Raw genomic sequence first — 14267 nt, 5'->3', positions numbered from 1 at the left:
CACTCACGCACGCATAAGCAAAGCTACTGGCGTAATAAGCACTGTGTTTAGAGCTGTTGCAGCATTCGTTACAAGGCAGGGAATAGCAAGGGATGAATATGTAATGATAGAGATGGTCCCGATAGTGAATAACCTTGTATCCTCTGTTAAGGAACTTAAATCTAAGACTGTATGTGACAGAGGTACTTTGAAGAGTTTTAGTTTCAGGATGGCTGTAGTACATTTATTCACTCTAGAGACTGTGGGGATGGTTGATGAAAGAAAAGTGTATGAAAAACACATACTGAGGTATTTGCCTTGGTCTTGGACAACAAAAGTTCTTTGAGGGTCTGAACTAAGTAAGGTACTGCATGGAGAGATAAGCGATGAGAGCCAATCAATTAAATTCAATATTACCTGGTAAATAATCAGATTTGGATGTTGAGGGGAAGCCAAGAGTCAAGAAATATTCCAGTTTTATTGGCTGAGTAACTGGGTGCATGTGGTACCTTAACAGAGATGGGGGAATTGTTAGGAGAGGAATCAGTTTAGTTGAGAGACAAGTTTGGTTTTAGAATTATTGAAAAGGCTGGCGGAAGCTTCTAGCAAGAAGTAAATTAAATAATTTTAAAGCTTTAAGAAGTTTAGGCTATGTATAATCATTTAGGAGTAAATTTACTACTCATGGAAAGTAGCTACAAAAATGAAAATGAAATCAGCCAGAGATACTACCCATCAAATGAAGGCCAGGGAGTTTTCCTCTGCCATGGAAAATTGACAGACAGAGAAAGAGAAGCTTCTGAAGGACACAGTGAAGGAAGAATAGAAAAGTAAGAAGAATAGAGCTTGAAAAAATAATTTGAAGAAGAAAGAGATAATGTCAACAATAAAAATAAATGAAAGTAAAGGTGTATGAAAAATACCATCAGCTTTGTCAAGGAAGAAGTAATTGATGATTCCAACTCAGGTGATTTCAGAAAGATGGTGAGAGGAGAAAAGCAGATTGCAGGGCCTGAGGCGTGATTGGGAGATAATAAACACATCAAAGGAGTGTGGAGAAATATTGGACAGGGGCATATGATATCAGACTAGGTTTCTTTCTTTCAGAGTAAGAAATACATCCTATGTTTATAGGCTTGGAGGAAACAATCCTTTAGGGGAAAAAAGAATAAGGGAAAAAGAAGGGAAAAAAGAATAAGGGAAAAAGAAAGGATGACTAGAAGAAAAGTCTTAGAGCAGTGGGTGGGGCTAACCACACAGATGGAGTTTCTAAATGTAAAAAGTTCTTATTTACCATTGAGACAGGAGGGAAATAGATGAAGGAGTTGGAACTAAGTAAATCTTAAAAGGATGTTAATCGAAGGTAATTATATTTGATAACCTCAATGTTGTTGTTGCTATAATTGAGATTATATGGTTGGTTTTGAGACAAATTCCTGAGGATTCCCAAAGGTTGAATATGATGAGAAGGTTTAAATAGTTATTGTGTAAAATCTGATGGGAACTGATTAAATATAAGTAGAAAGGTTGTTAATGATACCAACACAGCAGTGTTAGAAACTATGAATTTGCAAAGTGCTGACCTGTATGAATGCATGCTCTACTTAAGAAATATCCAGTTGCCTAAATGTAGAAAGATCATTATGGCGTAGAATCAATTTTAGGGTTTTGATGAATATTTGGAAGATTTGGGATAGAAGGGAATCTATTGTTATAGAAGTGGTTCAGATGATCAATCACAGAGTCTAAGATGATTAAGGAAGGAAGGAAAGTAGAGAGGTACTATATCCTGACAGAAATTGGTAGGTCCATGGAATGAAAAGTGTTGAATGGAGATCAAGTAAAGTAGAAGTGAGATTATAAAACACCTGAAATAATTAATGATTATCATCAGTTTGATATTAGAGTTTAGTATTTTAGAGTTTGAATAGTTTCACTAGATTCTAAGATTCACCATATTTCCCCAGAAAAGAGTGCAGATGCAGGGGAAAAGTGAGAATTATTGACGTTTCAAAGATCCAAGAGTTAGGGGTTCAAGATGATTGAACAATTTCCTGCATGTACATTGAAATCTCCTGGAATCATCATAGAATTTATCTAAAGAAAATGGCTGATAAAAATTCCCCAAATAATCAATGACTAAGGGATATTGGCTGGAAGTTGATAGTTATTAGCAACCTGAGTTAATAATGGGTCTTACGGCCAGGTGGCATGCTTGATAGAAATAAGAACATGTATGTTACAATGAAAGAACAATGGCCAGAGTGTCTCTAGGGAGCCAGTCTCTTCTGAATCCATGGTCTATGAAATATGAAAGAATAAGTAGCTTCTGTAGATGACAGTTACACTGGAAGGAGAGTCTGCAGGGTTGAGCTAAGTGCTGTTTGAGACAGGGATGTGCAGAAACTATTCTGCAGAAAAGTTGATGACATAACGAAGTTAGTTAACAATAGATGAAGATTCTTGAAAATACAGCTAGGAGAATAAAGAAAATTAAAATGGTACAGAAGATAATAGAGGAAATGAAGAGTTTAGAGAGAAGAAGCTGTCAAGGGACAACTGGGCTTTCTCTGTACTTGATACAAAGAATTATACAAATAAGATGCTTAAATAGAAGTGATCTACCTGAGACATCTAAATGTATCCTAAGTTGTTTTGGTGCCAGAATGGAGTAAGGTTCTGGGAAGGGTCTGACCTGGGGCTAGAGTAGTACTGTGAGATGCCATCACGTTTGAAGAGAGGCAGCGAGTGGTCTTATCTTGAGGTATTTGGGGTCATGATGAGGACCCAAGTTAGAGAAAGGTTCTCACAAAGCTCAAAAAAGGGCTTCTCCGGTGACTCAGAAAGTAAAGAATCTGCCTGCAGTGCAAGAGACCCGTGTTGAATCCCTAGATTGGGAAGATCCCCTGGAGAAGAGAATGGCTACCCACTCCAGTTTTCCTGGCTGGAGAATTACATGAACAGAGGAACTTGGTGGGCTAGAATCCATGGGGTCACAGAGAGTCAGACATGACTGAACGACTAACACTTTCACACTTTTTTTTGGTCACAAAACTAGTGGAGTAGCAGGAGGATGAGATTCTTGTGTGAAATACAGAGTGTTTTCCCGTAGATTCACTGAGAAGTAGTGCCAAGAGCCCTTAGTGAATGTGATCAAATCCAAGTAATTCACACTTCCTGAGCTACCTCCTCATCTTTTTGCCATAATTTCTTTGCATTGTTACCAACCTCCTTTCCTCTTAGAAGCCTTGTCTAAGAGGAAAGTGATCTATTACATCACGAGTAATCTCCTATTTGTGTTTTTGACTCTAACTATCCTTAATTTCCCTGAAATTTTGCTCTGTTAATTGTCTTGTTTCTCTTATATTTCAGTCTTTCTTACTTTACTAATTTTGTTTTTCCTCAAATTGTTTTTAAAGAGACCTGTTGCCATCTCCTTAATAGTATCTTCTTTCTAATCTGCCACACCTTCAAGCCCCCTGGAGAATGGTTGATTTCTCTCTCTTACTTAGGTCATGTTTCTTGACTATGTATTTTTAGATATTCTTTCCCCGCTTCTTCATCAGCTTCTGCTGCTAAGTCGCTTCAGTCGTGTCCGACTCTGCACGACCCCATAGATGGCAGCCCACCAGGCTCCCCCGTCCCTGGGATTCTCCAGGCAAGAACACTGGAGCGGATTGCCATTTCCTTCTCCAATGCATGAAAGTGAAAAGTGAAAGTGAAGTCGCTCAGTCATGTCCGACTCTTAGTGACCCCATGGACTGCAGCCCACCAGGCTCCTCTGTCCATGGGATTTTCCAGGCAAGAGTACTGGAGTGGGGTGCCATTGCCTTCTCCACTTCATCAGCTACTAAGCTTTAACCCTCTACAGTTTGACACCTATTTCCAGCAATTTGTTTTAAATTATTTTCTCCGTGGTTATATTTGCTGTATCTTTTTACACTTTTTATCCTTGTTACGTCCTTGTGTCTGCCATTATTAATCTTTTTAGCCTCTCTAATACAGTAACTCTCCTGATTCTCGTTCTACTTCTTGATTGCTCTTCTCTTTCCTTCACTTTATTCCTACTTCTCATGGTCTCAACTTCTTGACCATATGTTATCCTATATTCTGTCATCTTTATGACTTTGTCCAAAACTTCTAATACTTAGTATAATGCCTGGCACATGACATGCATACAATAAATACCTTTAAAAGAATTAGTGAATCAATGAACAGTGAAATATTAATATAATACAGTGACTTCTCAAACTATCAGATTTCTGTATCTGACATATCTATAGAAGAGTATCATTGCAACACTTCACAAATTTAGGTCCAAACCTAAAGTAAGGCTCCTTCTTCTCAATAATTCTTCTGTTTCTGTTAATATATCATAATTTCATTTTAGAAGCTTCTTTCTTTAGTTTATATTCATTTCTTTCACTTAATTCGTGTGGTGATTTGCCAAACATATATGTAGGGAAAACTCTATCCTTGCTTTCAAAAAAGATAACAGGCTTTAGAACCAAGAAAGAGCAATTCGAATTCCATCTCAAAAAATAGCAAATTGTGTGACTCTGATCAAGTTTCTGTGAGCTTTAGTTTGCTTATTTGAAAAATGTGAGAGATTGACCCACTCCTAGTCAAGAAACAAAGCAATCAACATAGTCAAACTCAGAGATGCACAGATGTTGGGAATATAAGGCAGGGAATTTAAAATAATAACTTCTGAGATTCCTTCTAGCCATAAAATTGTTTGTATAATTCCATATATTGTGATTCCATTGTGATTTATTTTTCTCATCCATGCCTTCTTCTCTGTTTCCAACCTTTTTCTACAAGTCAGCCTCTTCCTACTCTAATTTATTCCATATGTTACCCCTGAAGACATCTTCTTAATTCATTACTTAAACATTACCTTTGTTCAGAACTTTTTGGTCGCTCATTGAAAATTAAACCATATCTTAACCTCTTAACTAGACATTTAAGATCTCTATAAACTTAACTTCAAACTTTCCAACATTTTGCCACATTCTAATTTCTGTAATTTCTGACATTTCCATTTGATTAGTTTTTCGCATCCAACCAGATTTATTGACCATAAGAAAATTCTATATACAAAGTGATCTAGACCTGTTGCTTCAAAGCAAAATCTTTTTTGTATTAATATTTTGGTAGGTCATCCCATACAGTGTTGAAAGGTGCTTACTCTAAAGCTAATAGAAAAATGTTCAATGTATATTAAATGAAAGGCCTAACTACTGAACTTTAAAAACTCTTTGAGATAATTAACAAAGGCAGACTATAGTCCTATCATAGGCTGCTGGAGAACTGACTGATACAAAACATCAGGAGGTCATTTTGTGCAACACCGTTGTGACCCTGATGTTTTCTGGATAATGATATTCCCATTGTCTGATTCTAGACACACCACAGGAATACCAGTGGGGTCAGAGGTGAGCTTAGCTGTGCTGGGCTAGGCTGCTTATCTGACGAGGTCTCACAGCAAGCCAGGTTAAATCTTTGTGAATCTGTGAGCAGGACTCCATCAATAGATGGATGCTTCTCTGTGCCCTCCAAGTGCTACTCCAAAGTCACCTCCAACTGCCCGCTGTCTGCCAGGCCCAGGACCCCACGGTACATCACATCCTTCTTCACCACAGGCCTACCATTTGATTTCTACAGTCTTCATCTATCTGCTGATGTTTCTCTAGCTTTTCATGCAAGAGATATTCTCCATCTTTTCTAAGGTAATCTTTAATGCACCAGTCATACAATATTTTAAAGTCCCTGCCTGATAGTCCCAACACCTGTGCATCTCTGAGTTTGACTCTGTTGATTGCGTTGTTTCTTGACAGTGGGCTTTGTTTTTCTTGCTTGTTGGTGTCTCCAGTAATTTTTTTTTTGACTGTTAGACATCATATCATCATTCATGACTGAGGAAGAGGATTATGCTTGAAAATGTACACACCCCTTGTTCTGTGTTTGTGTCTGTGTATTTGGGAGGGGATGAATCAGTCTTCTAATCACAACTTCTCTATGATTTGAACTAACATTATGAAGTAGCAGTGAAGGGCAGCAAGCACCAGTGTATATGAGGAACTTCCACTATCCATGTAAAACTAGCAAAACAAAAGGAATGCTAGTGAATTATTCAAAGCTGACCAATGAATCTGTTGAACACGGCACTCAGATATTCTCGAGTAAGGACTATGCCTTATCACAGTTACTCCTATCAAACAATATCAATTCATAATTTGGTTTTTCAGAGATACAACTTTAGTTCAGTTAAGTTGCTTAGTCATGTCCGACCCTTTGTGACCCCTATGGACTGTGCCACACCTCGTGTCCGATTGATTCCTTGTGACCCCCATGGACTGCAGCACACCAGGCCTCCCATCCATCACCAACTCTTGGAGCCTATTCAAACTCATGTCCATTGAGTTGGTGATGCCATCCAACCATCTCATCCTCTACCGTCCCCTTCTCCTCCCGCCTTCAATCTTACCCAACATCAGGATCTTTTCAAATGAGTCAGTTCTTCACATCAGGTGGTCAAAGTATTGGAGTTTCAGCTTTAGCATCAGTCCTTCCAGTGAATTCAGGACTGATTTCCTTTAGGATGGACTAATTGGATATCCTTGCAGTCCAAGGGAGTCTTCTCCAACACCACAGTTCAAAAGCATCAATTCTTCAGCACTCAGCTTTCTTTCAAGACTGTTTCCCCCTCAGTCAATCTCTGCCATCAGGAAGCTTCCATAAGCCCCTTATCCTTCTCCATCAGAGGGCAAACAGACTGAAAACCACAATCACAGAAAACTAACCGATCTTATCACATGGACCACAGCCTTGTCTAACTCAATGAAGCTATGAGCCCACCCAAGATGGACAGGTCATGGTGGAGAGTTCTGACAAAACATGGTCCACTGGAGAAAGGAATGGTAAACCACTTCAGTATTCTTGCCTTAAGAACCCCATGAACAATGTGAAAACTGAAAAAGATAGGACACTGAAAGATGAACTCCCCAGGTCAGTAGGTGCCCAGTATGCTACTGGAGATCAGTGGAGAAATAACTCCAGAAAGGATGAAGAGACGAATTCAAAGCAAAAACAATACCCAGTTGTGGATGTGACCGGTGATGAAAGTAACATCCGATGCTATAAAGAACAATATTGCTTAGGAACATGGAATGATAGGTCCATGAATCAAGGCAAATTGGAAGTAGTCAAACCGGAGATGGCAAGAGTGAACATCAACGTTTTAGGAATCAGTGAACTAAAATGGACTGGAATGGGTGAATTTAACTCAGGTGACCCTTATACATCTTTAAGAAGTTTGTTATTTTATGGAATCTTTGAGGAGCTGGGAAAGGAAACCATAGGGCTAATACCTTGACAGAATAGCTTGAATTTCTTACAGTTGATAAAACACTTTTAATACTTCACCATCCACTGAAAATAAAATTATTTAGTAAATTAAGAATATTGTAGATGGAACGTGATAATATCTCAAGACTTTAAAAATACGTATTTTAAAGATGTATTAATTCACTGTATGTTTAATTGTTCCTGAGTAAATAACCTTGCTTATTTGTGGTTTTGTTTCTGTTGTTTTTTAAAGTAAAAATTAAGTGACAGTGAGAATTATAACTCTTAATACTTATTTAAATACTCAAAACGTCCTCAAACATTTATATTTTACATGTTTTTGTGTGTGCATGTTTACTAATATATCTTTATTGTTCAGTATTGTATTTGTCCATAATTTTCTTAAGAAAATTGTGATAGTCTTTTCTTCTTGCTATTTATAATAATGACTGTTTTATGATAATACTTCTATAGATAAAAGACCATTTTATTTTTATGATAAAAATAAGTTTATGAGTAATAGTAACATGTTTTTCTACATTAAAGTGTCTTGTTTCTTCCCCATCAATATGTGTATTATTACCATTTTTACATGTTAGATTGTTATTAAGGTGGCTAACTCTAGATATTACTGCTATTTTTTATAAACTTATCTACTTTTAACTAACATACAAATTTAATGTTTAATTGAACATAAATGTTCTGGTATAAAAAAATCTATCATGTCCAAGGAAAATTAATCTATCTTCCACCAAAATAATAAAATATTTCTATTTGTACACATGATACAAATATTCAGAAATATTAATTTATTACCATGGTATTTTGTGTCTTCCAATTCTCTTAACTCTGGGAGCAATGCTAAAATATATAAACTGGGTTTTAAAAGGTTAAACTTATACCTCGTACAATATGATGTACAAGAAAATTATAGAGTTTAATTTTATAATTGCTTTAAATTACTTGATGTATTATACAGCATGTAACATATTAATTACCCTATATCTCATTTTAAAATTCTATAATGTGCTTGTTTCTTCCTTCAATTATGTAGTTAATGCTTAGAAAATCTCTACACATTGATATTTAATGAAAAGTATAATGTTGCTGCTGTTAATCAGCTTGCTATATTACGTAATACAGATTTATGAAAGTCATTTCTTGCTCCAAATCTGAGATTATACTTTTTGTCCTTCGGAGATATCTCCAAGGTTTTTTGTTTTTTAATTTAAGATTTTGACCTTATAAAGAAATTGTTTCCTTATAAAGAAGAAAAATAATTCCTAAATAGTTTTACTTTGTGCAAGTCTATGAGAAAGAAACCCTATTACATTTACTTACCACACCTTACAATATAAATATAAAATAAATCTGTCTGATTTAACATAGATTCTAAGGCCTGAGTTATGTCCTAGGACAGTTTTCATTGATATCTGAACAATATTTTGAAGCACTGTGCAGTTTGTTTTTCATTGTTTTAGTAATCTTGGTATTTTTTTTATTGTACTTAAGAGATAGTCTATATCGAGTTTATGTTGATCTGGAATTGCATCATTGCAATGGTTGAATATAAATGAAAGAAAATGCCCACTGACCTATGCTTCTCTGCAGTACTGCATAACTCCATGTACTTGGAGACTGGGAGAAATAAGTGACAAAGATGGTGAAATAAGTAGACAGCTGTGCCAAATTTTCAAGAGCAACTATATGAGTGGAAAAATGATGGAAAATGAATAACTTTGCTAGATAATTATAAAATTATTTTCCCCTTAGAAATCAAAATCTGCACATACTATTAAATGATTTTAAAGCTGACTTGATACAATACAGGGTCTTGTTACAATACTGTCAGTCAACATGAATTAGCTTTAATTGTGGAGGATCCTGTGCAAATGCTTGCAGTTTAGAATAGTAGTCACTAAATAGGCAGAACTATATCCGTATCTATCCAGGTAAATGGCACATAGAAACTCTAAACTATTTTAAGCATGTATACCAGAAAATGTAAACTAAAAATAGAGTTATGACAGATATTAAATCACTTTTATAAGATAATCAAATTATTAACCTAAGAAAAATTTAAATTTACAGGTGAGAGTTTCCTGGTGTTTTATATGGCTTGCTTTCGGGCAGTCTTGTAAAATCTATGTCTACCCTTTTTCAAATAATATTTTGAAATGCATAAAGTAAAATAAATAGGCAGGGTTACAAAGGAAACTATTTATATTGAAATACAGACCCCAAATTCAGAAACCCAGGTAGGCACTAAAATAGTTCATAGTTCAATAGAATAGCAAATGGTCATTCAACATGATGGTAAAGCATCTGCCTACAATGCAGGAGACCTGGGTTTGATTCCTGGAGTCAGGAAGATCCTCTGGAGAAGGAAATGGCAACCCACTCTTTACTGTTGCCTGGAGAATCCTGTGGACAGGGGAGCCTGGTGGGCTATAGTCCATGGAGTCGCAAAGAATCAGACACAACTGAGTGACTTCACTTTCACTTTCACCATAAAATGAAAACTCACTAAGAATTTAGGTGAAAGTTGTCAAGTTTTATATCTCAATCCCTTAGAAAACCTACTATGAAAGTGGGTATTATATATGAGACTTAAGCATTGCTGCTTTCAATTTTCTCAGTAGTAACCTTAATTCTCACCTAGTAAGACATATTTTTAGCCATTCGTGGAAATAGAAGTCTATCTTGACCTTCTACTGTGTTATCAAAGTTTAAAATATAACTTTCCCCTTTTCTTAATTGTGGTGGAGCATTTCAATACATTTCTAACTCCTACCATGGTTCTTATCATGTTTCACTTATTAAACATTTTTATTTTTTGTGGAAATCATAATTCATACCTTTGATGAATATGGTGAGAAAAATATAAGTAAAATTTAAAACATTGACTATAGCTTCAAACGACTTTTTTACTAAAGAGCTTTTTTTAAAAAGCATATTTCCTAAAGAGTGACTTCTTAATTAATACTTTAAAGATAATAGTATTCTTTTAAGGACATGGAATGTAGCAACAAATTTGAAATAATTCTCTAGATTTCATTCACAATTATATATTTCAATTATTAAAATAGAGTGTCAAAGATGTGAAATTGTATATTCTAATATTTCACTTTCCACTTGGAAAAATTACTTAATGGAATCAGAATAAATCAGATTTTGCATAATCCATGTTATTTAATGAAATAAATTATTATTTTAAGAAATATGAAAATAATGTAAAGATTGGTATCTTCATAACTAGGTTTAACGAATCTAAGATATATATACATTAATATATATTTAGGCTTCCAAGGTGGCACTAGTGATAAAGAACCCACCTGCCAGTGCAGAAGACATAAGAAAGATGAGTTCGATCCCTGGATCAGGAAGATCCCCTGGAGTAGGGCATGGCAACCCACTCCAGTATTCTTGCCTGGAGAATCCTATGGACAGAGAAGCCTGGCGGGCTACAGTCCAAGGGTCACAAAGAGTCAGACAGGACTGAAGTGGATTAGCACGCATGCAGTATATAAATATATTGTATTGAAGATATACAAAGATATGTACACTAACAACATTTAATAGACATTGAGCATTTTTATTTATAAAAAGAAGTGTTCTCTCTAAAATAGTCTTTCAGGAAAAAAAAATAGAATTATGATTTCTTACCCTGTCAAATTGCCTTTTCATTTCTCTCTTTGATAAGTAATTGAATATTGTATATGTATTTACACAGCTTTTTTGACATATTTGGATACACTTATAAAAATACTAAACTTATCTTAAGAAATCAATCATATTATAGTACATGAACATAAAAATAGTTTAAAAATCTTTTGCTTTCATGTTACCATATGAATATAAAGTGTAAGATAATCACAAAATATGTTGTAGAGTAAATCTAGTATTCAGTTCCTAAAGTCATAAGGAATATCTAAGTGAATATCTAAGTGAGATATCTAAGTGAAAGTTGCTCAGTCATGTCCGACTCTTTGCGACTCTATGGACTATATAGTCCATGGGATTCTCCAGGCCAGAATACTGGAGTGGGTAACCTTTCCTTTCTCCAGGAGATCTTCCCAACCCAGGGATTGAACCCAGGTCTCCTGCATTGCAGGTGGATTCTTTACCAGCTGAGCCACAAGGGAAGCCCAAGGATACTGGAGTGGGTAACCTATCCCTTCTCCAGCTGATCTTCCTGACCCAGGAATTAAACTGGGGTCTCCTGCATTGCAGGCAGATTCTTTACCAATTGAGCTGTCAGGGAAGCCTAATCTAATATCTGCTGGTCCAAAATTGTATGCCATGTAATGAATTACATTTGGAAAATTGTGTCCTTTATATTATTTTTCTTTAAGCACTTACAGTTTTCATTATCAAAAATAAGATCGAGAGAATTTGTAGGTAAAGTGGAAGTCGTTAGTACCTTAGTCTTGAGGGATACTAAAGCTTTCTTTGGTGTTTATAATATATAAGCATTTCCAGTACTGTTGTTACAACTATATGGGGAGGTAATAGTTTCTTTGAGGTATACTTTGGAGTTCTAGAATCAAAACTACTGTTTTGGGGGCTGTTCTGCAGATAGTGGGGTGATCTTAGAAAACATTTACAAATTGCATGTTGGATGTAAAAGCATTATGCTAGACTCCGGGGATGCAAAAATTAGTGCTGATAGCTTGCTTAAGTATACTTCTTTAAAGAAGGAATAAATTTTGATGTTGGATTTATTTCTCATCAAAGAAATCACATTGTTTCAGACTGTTATTATTTCAGTCAATTAATGCTCATTCTGAATTGCGTTTGTTGGCATTGTTAAAGTGTGATGAGATAAACGATATAGAATGGTTGATTTACCAGCTTCCTGAAGAATGATTTTTCATGTGGACTATGTTTGAATATGGCTACAGGCTTCAAAGTTGCACTGTTTTCTCATAACATTTGGATTCAGTCATTTAAATGTTCAGATGTATCAGTATACTACAATTGTGCTGTAAGCCTTTTTAAATTTTAGTTGTTATACTGTTTATTAGTATAAACAGCCTTAGCAGCTTGAGAATTAGTGCCTTTATGGTTTTCTTTACTCTTTTGCAAATGTTGGGAAGTCATTGAATTCTTTCCGAATAGAATACTTCACATATTTCACATGTTCCATTTAGGGAATTCATTGTGGAAAACAGATAATTTTGTTTTGATTATAACAGAGCAACTCCTATTATCTTCACTGGGAATTGCTATTAAAGGCAGATGTTGGTTCTTTAAGAATTCTTATGGAGTTTAGTGAGAAATAACGCAGCATATGTTGGGGAAGAGAACATTTTTTTCCATACTCAATAATCTTAAACAATTACCTTTTTCAAAATCAGTTTGATGCATCATAACAAAATAGCAGAAAGGCACTAAAGATCAACTGAGCTGCTTTTTGACTAACGTTTCAGGGATTGTGAAGCAGCAGATAGACAGCCATATCACAGATCCAGATCAACAGAACAGCGGCCTCTCCTAGAGCGGACCACCACCCGCTCCAGATCCACTGAACGTCCTGATACAAACCTCATGAGGTCGATGCCTTCATTAATGACTGGAAGATCTGCCCCTCCTTCACCTGCCTTATCGAGGTGAAAGATAAATCAATCAGACTAACTTCCCCTTTGCCCCACCAGCACACCATTTTATTTTCCCAGCAGCTAAATGGTCTCTTCTGTCATCCTTGGCTGATCACTAATAACAATCGACACTAACCTTTTCAGTGTAAGCACACTATTTATATTCCGTGGATATAATAGTGTGTGGCTACCATTGTAATTTGTTTATTAACTGTCCTGACCACATTTGTTTTGTGATTTCTCATTTATCAGGAGTCCTGGGTATTCCCCACATAACACACCTCATGGCTATCATGTTCTTCTCCTACAGAATGAGAAATTGTTTGTGTCCATTAGACATCACTTTTGGATAATCATCCTAATGACAGTAGTTAAAACTAGATTTTTAGTTTCTTTCTATCACTACTAATATGTATTAACCAATATCTTCTTTAGCTGAATTTTGAATTATTCAGGGTTTTATTTGTAGTTTCATGAGATAATTTCTAATAAAGGGATATCTAATATAAGCCTGAGTAAAAATCTCTTAGGATCAAGGGAGGGAGGTTAGTGTTAAAGAGTTTGAAATCTGGTAGAAAGAAATGTGAAGCATTATCTTTTATTTTTTGAGCTGTAGACTTCTCTCCGTGCTTTCATATGGATAGAATTTCAGTTTACATTAATAATTCCATGGATTTTACTGTAAGACTTTGTGTGCATGTATCTGTGTATGTATGCATATTACATAATAGTATAAACATCTTCTGCTATTTAGATAATCATTCAAATATCCATATTTTGTCCTACTTTTCCTAACCTTTTAATCAGCAGCTAAACCTCCTTTAAAATTGCACCATACAGCTATCATATGAACCAAATATATTAAAAATATTTAACTCATTCTATTGAAAATGAATATTAATGATGTATCTTGTAGGTCTCATCCTCGTACTGGGTCTGTCCAAACAAGCCCATCAAGTACTCCAGTGGCAGGACGAAGGGGCCGACAACTCCCACAGCTTCCACCAAAAGGAACATTGGAGAGAAGTAAGTTTTATTTCTAATTGTGTCATATAGGATATACACATGGAAGCTAAGGTGAATCAAGATTTTTTTTTTACTACCTTTGTATTAGCTTTCTTCTTTTGTTAATTGAATACCTTAGCTGCATTTTTAGTAGTTATATTTGCAAATACATTTATAATATTCTATATTTTGCATTTAAAATCTATAATATTTGAAGGCAACCTATCATCATTGCTCTTGCACATTTTTCAAATTTTAATAAATGCATTTTAAGAAGTAAATTTAATGATCTTAAATAAGCAGTTGGATGATATTTCTTTGCTACAACTAAGT

At 35.3% G+C, this 14267-nt stretch overlaps 1 protein-coding gene across 49 annotated transcripts in view; it reads left to right on the top strand.

Moving 5' to 3' along the window:
• Positions 1–14267, top strand: part of RIMS2 (regulating synaptic membrane exocytosis 2) — a 601609-nt gene that overhangs the window by 379671 nt on the left and 207671 nt on the right. For 43 of the 49 annotated variants that reach the window (XM_027973139.3, XM_027973138.3, XM_060393832.1 and 40 more), the window contains 2 exons: positions 12762–12941; positions 13846–13955. In XM_027973139.3, the coding sequence (XP_027828940.2) occupies positions 12762–12941; positions 13846–13955 (290 nt within the window). The remainder of the gene's footprint in view (positions 1–12761; positions 12942–13845; positions 13956–14267) is intronic. The other 6 variants (XM_027973152.3, XM_027973140.3, XM_060393854.1 and 3 more) reach the window with 1 other exon arrangement.

This window comes from Ovis aries, chromosome 9 (genome assembly GCF_016772045.2).
Source record: "Ovis aries strain OAR_USU_Benz2616 breed Rambouillet chromosome 9, ARS-UI_Ramb_v3.0, whole genome shotgun sequence".
Classification (NCBI taxonomy): Eukaryota; Metazoa; Chordata; class Mammalia; order Artiodactyla; family Bovidae; genus Ovis; species Ovis aries.
The sequence above is the reverse complement of the archived record's forward strand: the minus strand, read 5'-3'. Positions and strand labels throughout refer to the sequence as shown.